This window comes from Molothrus aeneus, unplaced genomic scaffold, assembly GCF_037042795.1.
Source record: "Molothrus aeneus isolate 106 unplaced genomic scaffold, BPBGC_Maene_1.0 scaffold_467, whole genome shotgun sequence".
NCBI lineage: Eukaryota > Metazoa > Chordata > Aves > Passeriformes > Icteridae > Molothrus > Molothrus aeneus.
The window spans coordinates 36,136-46,501 of record NW_027099141.1 but is presented as its reverse complement, the minus strand read 5'-3'; the positions used below and the strand labels follow the sequence as shown (position 1 = coordinate 46,501).

The 10,366-nt window shown below is 44.2% G+C and overlaps 1 protein-coding gene across 1 annotated transcript in view; it reads left to right on the top strand.

The window, feature by feature from the left end:
• Positions 1-1,495: 1,495 nt before the first annotated feature.
• VPS52 (VPS52 subunit of GARP complex) overlaps positions 1,496-10,366 on the top strand; it is a 17,223-nt gene continuing 8,352 nt past the window's right edge. Inside the window, exons 1-3 of the mRNA XM_066571390.1 lie at positions 1,496-1,638; positions 3,155-3,220; positions 7,478-7,589. Of these exons, the coding sequence (XP_066427487.1) occupies positions 1,618-1,638; positions 3,155-3,220; positions 7,478-7,589 (199 nt within the window). The 5' untranslated portion in view covers positions 1,496-1,617. The remainder of the gene's footprint in view (positions 1,639-3,154; positions 3,221-7,477; positions 7,590-10,366) is intronic.

Below are 10,366 nucleotides of genomic sequence, written 5' to 3'. Positions count from 1 at the left end.
ACTGGGGGGAACTGGGACAAACTGGGACAAACTGGGGGGAGCAAAAAAACGGGGAGAAAATCCCATAAGAAATGGGGAAAACATTAAAAAAATGGGGAAAAAATCGGATTTTTGGGGGTGGAATTGGTAGGAGATGGGGACTGGGACAAACTGGGATGGACTGGGAGGGACTGGGAGTGAAAAATGGGGAAAAATCCCCAAAGAAATGGGAAAAAATGGGAAAAATCCGATTTTTGGGGGTGGAATTGATGGGAGATGGGGACTGGGGATACTGGGAGGGACTGGGACAAACTGGGAGGGACTGGGAGTGAAAAATGGGGAAAAATCCCAAAAGAAATGGGGAAAATGGAGAAAAATCCAATTTTTTTTGAGCAAAATTGATGGGAAAATGGGGATTGGGGGATACTGAGAGGGACTGGGACAAACTGGGACGAACTGGGATGAGCTGGGAGGGACTGGGAGGGACTGGGAGCAAAAAACGGGGAGAAAATCCCATAAGAAATGGGGAAAATATGAAAAAAATGGGGAAAAAATCGGATTTATGGGGTGAAATTGGTGGGAAAATGGGAACTGGGGGATACTGGGACGAACTGGGAGGGACTGGGAGTGAAAAAAAAGGAAAAAATTGGGAAAAAAAATGGGAGAAATCTGATTTTTGGGGGCGGAATTGATGGGGAAATGGGAACTGGGGGATACTGGGAGGGACTGGGACAAACTGGGAGCAAAAACTGGGGAAAAAATCCCGAAAGACAAAGGAAAAAAATCAGGGGAAAAAAGGGGAAAAATTGGAGGTTTTGGGGCAAAATTTACTGGAAAATGGGGATTGGAGAAACTGGGACAAACTGGGACAAACTGGGACAAACTGGGACAAACTGGGACGGGCCCCATTTTCCCCCATTTTTTCCCCCTTTTTTCCCATTTCCCCCCATTTTCCCCCATTTTCCCCCATTTTCCCCCATTTTTTCCCCATTTTCCCCCATTTTCCCATTTTTCCCACATTTTTTCCCAAATTTCCCCATTTTTCCCATTTTCCCAATTTTCTCCATTTTTCCCCATTTTCCCCAAATTTCCCCATTTTTCTGTTTTTCCCCATTTCCCCCCATTTTTTCCCCCTTTTTCCCCATTTCCCCCCATTTTCCCCATTTTCCCCATTTTTCCCCATTTTTCCCCATTTTCCCCCCATTTCTTCCCATTTTTCCCCAAATTTCCCCATTTTTCCCCAAATTTTCCCATTTTCCCCATTTTCCCCAAATTTCCCCATTTCCCCCCATTTTTTCCCCATTTTTCCCCCATTTCCCCCATTTTTCCCAAATTTCCCCATTTTCCCCCATTTTTCCCCATTTTCCCCCATTTTCCCCCCATTTTTCCCAAATTTCCCCCATTTCCCCCCATTTCCCCCCATTTTCCCCATTTTTCCCCATTTTCCCCCCATTTTTCCCCATTTTCCCCTCATTTTCCCCATTTCCCCCATTTTCCCCCATTTTTTCCCCGTTTTTTCCCATTTTCCCCCGTTTTTGCCCCATTTCCCAGCTGGAGGTGGAGAACCTGGTGCTGCGCGCGGCCGCCGAGTTCCCCTCGCGCCGGGAGCAGCTCGTGTTCCTCATCAACAACTACGACATGATGCTCAGCGTGCTCATGGTATTCCCGAAATTCCCAAATTCCCAAAATTCCCACATTTTACCCCAAAAAATTCCCAAAAAAACGGCCCAAAAATGGGCAAAAAACGGCCCAGAAATGGCCAAAAATGCCCCAAATTCCACCCAGGTAGCTCCAATTCCTCATCAACAACTGGGACACGATGCTCATGGGATTCCCGAAATTCCCCAAATTCCCAAAATTCCCAAATTCTATCCCAAAAAATTCCCGCAAAAATCGCTCAAAAACGGCCCAAAAATGGCAAAAAACGGCCCAGAAATGGCCAAAAACGCCCCAAATTCCACCCAGGCAGCTCCAATTCCTCATCAACAACTGGGACACGATGCTGAGCGTGCTCATGGGATTCCCGAAATTCCCAAAATTCCCACATTTTACCCCAAAAAATTCCCAAAAAAAACGGCCCAGATGGCAAAAAACGGCCCAGAAATGGCCAAAAACGCCAAAAATGCCCCAAATTCCACCCGAGCAGCTCCAATTCCTCATCAACAACTGGGACACGATGCTGAGCGTGCTCATGGTATTCCCGAAAATTCCCAAATTCCCAAAATTCCCAAATTCTATCCCAAAAAATTCCCGCAAAAATCGCTCAAAAATGGCCAAAAAATGGCAAAAAACGGCCCAGAAATGGCCAAAAATGCCCCAAATTCCACCTGAGCAGCTCCAATTCCTCATCAACAACTGGGACACGATGCTCATGGGATTCCCGAAATTCCCAAAATTCCCAAATTTTACCCCAAAAAATTCCCAAAAAAACCGGCCCAGAAATGGCCAAAAACGGCCCAGAAATGGCCAAAAACGCCAAAAACGCCCCAAATTCCACCCGAGCAGCTCCAATTCCTCATCCACAACTGGGACACGATGCTCATGGGATTCCCAAAATTCCCCAAAATTCCCAAAATTCCCAAATTTTACCCCAAAAAATTCCCAGCAAAAACGGCCCAAAAATGGCAAAAAACGGCCCAGAAATGGCCAAAAACGCCAAAAACGCCCCAAATTCCACCCAGGCAGCTCCAATTCCTCATCCACAACTGGGACACGATGCTCATGGGTCACAATTCCCCAAAATTCCCAAAATTCCACCCAAATTTTACCCCAAAAAATTCCCAGCAAAAACGGCCCAAAATGGCAAAAAACGGCCCAGAAATGGCCAAAAACGCCCCAAATTCCACCCAGGCAGCTCCAATTCCTCATCAACAACTGGGACATGATGCTGAGCGTGCTCATGGTATTCCCAAAATTCCCAAAATTCCCAAATTTTACCCCAAAAAATTCCCAAAAAAACGGCCCAGAAATGGCCAAAAACGCCAAAAATGCCCCAAATTCCACCCGAGCAGCTCCAATTCCTCATCCACAACTGGGACACGATGCTCATGGGATTCCCGAAATTCCCAAATTTTCCCAAAAATTCCCAAATTTTCCCCCGTTTCCCGCCAGCCTGGGGGGATTTGGGGTGAATTTGGGCGTTTTTGGGGTGAATTTGGGCGTTTTTGGGTTTCAGGAGCGAGCGGTGGAGGAGAGCAAAGAGGTCGAGGGCTTCCAGCAGCTGCTCTCAGCCCGCACCCAGGTGAGCCGAAAACCACAGAATTCACCCCAAAAACCACCAGAATTCACCCCAAAATCTGCCCCAAAACCACCAGAATTCACCTCAAAATCTGCCCAAAATTCTCCCCAAAATCTGTCCCAAAATCCACCAAATTCACCCCAAAATCTGCCCAAAATTCTCCCCAAAATCTGTCCCAAAATCCACCAAATTCACCCCAAAATCTACCCAAAATCCAAGGAATTCACCCCAAAATCTGCCCCCAAAATCTGTCCCAAAACCATCAGAATTCACCCCAAAATCTGCCCCTAAAACCACCAGAATTCACCCCAAAATTTGTCCCAAAAACCACGGAATTCACCCCAAAATTTGTCCCAAAAACACCTGAATTCACCCCAAAATCTGCCCAAAATTCACCCTAAAATCTGTCCCAAAAACCACGGAATTCACCCCAAAATTTGACCAAAAACCACCAGAATTCACCTCAAAATCTGTCCAAAATCTGCCCCCAAAATCCACACAATTCACCCCAAAATTTGTCCCAAAAACCACCTGAATTCACCCCAAAATCTGCCCCCAAAAACCACAGAATTCACCCCAAAATCTGCCCCCAAAACCACGGAATTCACCCCAAAATCTGCCCCTAAAACCACCTGAATTCACCCCAAAATCTGCCCAAAATTCACCCCAAAATCTGTCCCAAAATCCACCAAATTCACCCCAAAATCTGCCCAAAATCCAAGGAATTCACCCCAAAATCTGCCCCCAAAATCTGTCCCAAAACCATCAGAATTCACCCCAAAATCTGCCCCCAAAAAACCACAGAATTCACCCCAAAATCTGCCCCAAAAACACCAGAATTCACCCCAAAATCTGCCCCCAAAACCACCTGAATTCACCCCAAAATTTGACCCAAAACCACCTGAATTCACCTCAAAATCTGCCCAAAATTCACCCCAAAATCTGCCCAAAATCCACGGAATTCACCCCAAAATCTGCCCCCAAAATCTGTCCCAAAACCATCAGAATTCACCCCAAAATCTCCCCCCAAAAACCACAGAATTCACCCCAAAATCTGCCCCAAAACCACCAGAATTCACCTCAAATCTGCCCCCAAAAACACCAGAATTCACCTCAAAATCTGCCCAAAATTCACCCTAAAATCTGTCCCAAAAACCACCTGAATTCACCCCAAAATCTGCCCAAAATTCTCCCCAAAATCTGTCCCAAAATCCACCAAATTCACCCCAAAATCTACCCAAAATCCAAGGAATTCACCCCAAAATCTGCCCCCAAAATCTGTCCCAAAACCATCAGAATTCACCCCAAAATCTGCCCCTAAAACCACCAGAATTCACCCCAAAATTTGTCCCAAAAACCACGGAATTCACCCCAAAATTTGTCCCAAAAACACCTGAATTCACCCCAAAATCTGCCCAAAATTCACCCTAAAATCTGTCCCAAAAACCACGGAATTCACCCCAAAATTTGACCAAAAACCACCAGAATTCACCTCAAAATCTGTCCAAAATCTGCCCCCAAAAAACCACAGAATTCACCCCAAAATCTGCCCCCAAAAACACCAGAATTCACCTCAAAATCTGTCCCAAAACCACCTGAATTCACCCCAAAATCTCCCCCCAAAAACCACCTGAATTCACCCCAAAATCTGTCCCAAAAACCACGGAATTCACCCCAAAATCTGCCCCCAAAACCACCAGAATTCACCCCAAAATCTGCCCCCAAAATCTGTCCCAAAACCATCAGAATTCACCCCAAAATTTGACCCAAAACCACCTGAATTCACCTCAAAATCTGCCCAAAATTCACCCCAAAATCTGCCCCCAAAAACCACAGAATTCACCCCAAAATTTGTCCCCAAAACCACCAGAATTCACCCCAAAATCTGTCCCAATAACACCTGAATTCACCCCAAAATCTGTCCCCAAAACCACCTGAATTCACCCCAAAATCTGCCCCCAAAACCACCTGAATTCACCCCAAAATCTGCCCCCAAATCTGTCCCAAAACCACCATAATTCACCCCAAAATTTGACCCAAAAACACCAGAATTCACCTCAAAATCTGTCCAAAATCTGCCCCCAAAATCCACACAATTCACCCCAAAATTTGTCCCAAAAACCAACAGATTTCACCCCAAAATCTGCCCAAAATTCTCCCCAAAATCTGTCCCAAAATGGGGAAAAATGGGAAAAAAGGGCAAAAAAATGGAGACAAAAATTGGGAAAAAATGGGAAAAAATGGGAAAAAAGGGGGAAAAAAGGGCAGGAGAGGTGAAAGTGTCAATTTTTGAAGGTGAGGGGGTTTTGGGGTGAATTGTGTGGATTTTGGGTGCGCAGGAGTTCGTGGAGGAGCTGCTGGCGCCGCCCTTCGGGGGGAAAATGGGGAAAAATGGGGAAAAATGGAAAAAAATTAGGGGGAAATGGGGAAAAATTGAAAAAAAATAGGGGAAATGGGGAAAAATGGGCAAAAATTGGATAAAAATGGGGGGAAATGGGGCAAAAAACGGAGATAAAAATGGAGGAAAATGGGAAAAAATGGAGACAAAAATGGAGGAAAATGGGAAAAAAAATGGGGGGAAAATGGGGAAATTTTGAAGGAAAAAGTGGGGAAAAAATGGGGAAAAAGGGCAAAAAAATGGAGACAAATTTGGAAAAAAATGGCAAAAAATTGGCAAAAAATGGGAAAAAATGAGAAAAAAATGGGGAAAAATCGGAAAAAAAAGGGGGAAAAAAGGGCAGGAGAGGTGAAAGTGTCAATTTTTGAAGGTGAGGGGGTTTTGGGGTGGAATTGTGTGGCTTTTGGGTGCGCAGGAGTTCGTGGAGGAGCTGCTGGCGCCGCCCTTCGGGGGGAAAATGGGGAAAAATGGGGAAAAATGGGAAAATGGGAAGAAATGGAAAAAATTAGGGGGAATGGGGAAAAAATAGGAAAAAATGGATAAAAATGGGCAAAAATGGGGGAAAATGGGGCAAAAAATGGAGAGAAAAATGGGGAAAAATATGGGGAAAATGGAAAAAAATGGAGAAAAATGGAGAAAAAATGGAGACAAAAATTGGGAAAAATGGGAAAAAATGGGGAAAATGGAGACAAAAATGGGGAAAAAATGGGAAAAAAATGGAGACAAAAATTGGGAAAAATGGGGGGAAAATGAGAAAAAAATGGAGAGAATTTGGAAAAAAATGGCAAAAAAATTGGCAAAAAATGGGAAAAAATGGGGGAAAAAGGGGGAAAAAAGGGCAGGAGAGGTGAAAGTGTCAATTTTTGAAGGTGAGGGGGTTTTGGGGTGAATTGTGTGGATTTTGGGTGCGCAGGAGTTCGTGGAGGAGCTGCTGGCGCCGCCCTTCGGGGAAAATGGGGAAAAATGGGGAAAATGGGAAAATGGGAAAATGAAAAAAATAGGGGAAATGGGGAAAAATGGGCAAAAATTGGATAAAAATGGGGGAAAATTGGGCAAAAAACAGAGATAAAAATGGAGGGAAAATGGGAAAAAATTGAGACAAAAATGGAGGAAAATGGGAAAAAAAATGGGGGGAAAATGGGGAAATTTTGAAGGAAAAAATGGGGAAAAAATGGGGAAAAAGGGCAAAAAAATGGAGACAAATTTGGAAAAAAATGGCAAAAAATTGGCAAAAAATGGGAAAAAATGAGAAAAAAAAGGGGAAAAATCGGAAAAAAAGGGGGAAAAAGGGCAGGAGAGGTGAAAGTGTCAATTTTTGAAGGTGAGGGGGTTTTGGGGTGAATTGTGTGGATTTTGGGTGCGCAGGATTCGTGGAGGAGCTGCTGGCGCCGCCCTTCGGGGGGAAAATGGGGAAAAATGGGGAAAAATGGGAAAATGGGAAGAAATGGAAAAAAATTAGGGGGAATGGGGAAAAAATAGGAAAAAATGGATAAAAATGGGCAAAAATGGGGAAAATGGGGCAAAAAATGGAGAGAAAAATGGGAAAAATATGGGGAAAATGGAAAAAATGGAGAAAAATGGAGAAAAAATGGAGACAAAATTGGGAAAAATGGGAAAAAATGGGGAAAATGGAGACAAAAATGGGGAAAAAATGGGAAAAAAAATGGAGACAAAAATTGGGAAAAATGGGGGGAAAAATGAGAAAAAAACGGAGAGAAATTTGGAAAAAAATGGCAAAAAAATTGGCAAAAAATGGGAAAAAATGGGGGAAAAAAGGGGGAAAAAAGGGCAGGAGAGGTGAAAGTGTCATTTTTGAAGGTGAGGGGGTTTTGGGGTGAATTGTGTGGATTTTGGGTGCGCAGGAGTTCGTGGAGGAGCTGCTGGCGCCGCCCTTCGGGGGCCTGGTCGGGTTCGTGCGCGAGGCCGAGGCTCTGCTGGAGAGGGGAGAGGGAGAGAAACTGCGCGGGATGGAGGGTGAGAAATGGGGTAAAAAACGGCAAAAATGGGCAAAAATGGGGAAAAACTGAAATATGGGAATATGGGAGAGAAACTGCGCGGGATGGAGGGTGAGAAACGGGTAAAAAACGGCAAAAATGGGCAAAAATGGGCAAAAACTGAAATATGGGAATGGGGAGAGAAACTGCGCGGGATGGAGGGTGAGAAACGGGGTAAAAAACACCAAAAACGGGCAAAATGGGGAAAAACTGAAATATGGGAATATGGGAGAGAAACTGCGCGGGATGGAGGGTGAGAAACGGGGTAAAAAACGGCAAAAATGGGCAAAAATGGGCAAAAAACTGAAATATGGGAATGGGGAGAGAAACTGCGCGGGATGGAGGGTGAGAAACGGGGTAAAAACACCCAAAAATGGTAAAAACTGAAATATGGGAATGGGGAGAGAAACTGCGCGGGATGGAGGGTGAGAAACGGGGTAAAAACACCCAAAAATGGGCAAAAACTGAAATATGGGAATGGGGAGAGAAACTGCGCGGGATGGAGGGTGAGAAATGGGGGTAAAAAACACCAAAAATGGGCAAAAACCCCAAAAATGGGCAAAAATGGGAATGTGGGAATGGGAGAGAGACTGTGAGGGATGGAGGGTGAGAAATGGGGTAAAAAACCCCAAAAACGGGCAAAAATGGGCAAAAATTGAAATATGGGAATATGGGAGAGAAACTGCGCGGGATGGAGGGTGAGAAACGGGGTAAAAACACCCAAAAATGGGCAAAATGGGGAAAAATGGCCAAAAATGGGCAACAATGGGAATATGGGAATGGGGAGAGAGACTGTGAGGGATGTGAGGGTGAGAAACGGGTAAAAAACACCAAAAAATGGGCAAAAACGGGCAAAAATTGAACTATGGGAATATGGGAGAGAAACTGCGCGGGATGGAGGGTGAGAAACGGGGTAAAAACACCCAAAAATGGGCAAAAACTGAAATATGGGAATGGGGAGAGAAACTGCGCGGGATGGAGGGGGAGAAATGGGGCGAAAAACACCAAAAATGGGCAAAAATGGGCAAAAATGGGCAAAAATGGGCAAAAATACGAAAAAGTGGGGAGAAATGGGGGAAAATGTGGAGAAAAATTCAGAAAAAAATGGGGAAAATGGGTAAAAAACTGAGGAAAAATGGATAAAACCAGTGGGAATATGGGGAAATCCAGGGAAAAATGGGGGGAAATTGGGAAAAGTTGGGAAATTCCTGGAAATGAGGAAAATTCCGGATTCCAGCGCGGGTGACGCAGCTGATCCGGGGATCTCGGGGAGCTGGAAGGGCTGGGCCCCAAATCTGGGAAAACGGGGAAAAATGGGGAAAAAGGAGGAAAAAAGTGGGGAAATTGGGAAAAATTTGGGAAAAAATGGAGAAAAATGGGGGAAAAATTGGTGGAGAAGTGGGGAATAAAATGGGGAAAATGTGGGAAAAAATGTGGGAAAAAATGTGGGAAAATGGAGGAAAAATTGGGAAAAAATGGGGGAAAAAAACGGGGAAAAAGTGGGGAAAAACAGGCGAAAATTGGGAAAAATTGGGGGAAAATTCAGGAAAAAAATGGGGGAAAATTCGGGAAAAAATGGGGTAAAAATGGGGAAAAATTTGGGAAATGTTTGGAATTCTTGGAAATGAGGAAAATTCCAAATTCTAGCCCAAGTGACACAGGTGATCCGGGGATTCTCGGGGAGCTGGAAGGGCTGGGCCCCAAATCTGGGGAAAACAGGAGGGAAATGGGAAAAACAGGGGAAAATGGAGAAAAAGGAGGGAAAAAAGTGGGAAAAATTGGGGAAAATTTGGGAAAAAATGGAGAAAAAATGGGGAAAAATTGGTGGAGAAGTGGGGAATAAAATGGGGAAAATGTGGGAAAAAATGTGGGAAAAAATGTGGGAAAATGGAGGAAAAATTGGGAAAAGTGGGGAAAAAAATGGGGAAAAAATGGGGAAAAACCAGGCAGAAATTGGGAAAAATTGGGGGAAAATTCAGGAAAAAATGGGGGAAAATTCAGGAAAAAAATGGGGAAAAATGGGGAAAAATGTGGGAAATGTTTGGAATTCTTGGAATTGTGGAAAATTCCAAATTCCAGCGCGGGTGACGCAGCTGATCTGGGGATTCTCGGGGAGCTGGAAGGGCTGGGCCCCAAATCTGGGGAAAAACGGGGAAAAAGGAGGGAAAAAAGTGGGAAAAATTGGGGAAAATTTGGGAAAAAATGGAGAAGAATGGGGGAAAAATTGGTGGAGAAGTGGGGAAAAAATGTGATAGAAAAATGTGGGAAAAAATGTGGGAAAATGGAGGAAAAATTGGGAAAAAGTGGGGAAAAAAACGGGGAAAAAAACAGGCAAAAATTGGGAAAAAATGGGGGAAAATTCAGGAAAAAGTGGGAAAAAATGGGGAAAAAGTTGGGAGATGTTTGGAATTCTTGGAAATGAGGAAAATTCCAAATTCTAGCCCAAGTGACACAGGTGATCCGGGGATTCTTGGGGAGCTGGAAGGGCTGGGCCCCAAATCTGGGGAAAATGGGGAAAAAAGGAGGGGAAAAAAGGGGGAAAATCGGGGAAAATTCAGGGAAAAATTGGTGGAAAAGTGTGGAAAAAAAAAATTGAAAAATGGGGGATAAATGTGGGATAATGGAGGAAAAATAAGAAAAACCAGGGAAAAATGGGGGAAAAGTGGGGGAAAAATGGGGAAAAACCAGGCGAAAATTGGGAAAAAATCGGGGAAAAACCAGGAAAAAATGGGGAAAAATTTGGGAGATATTTGGAAT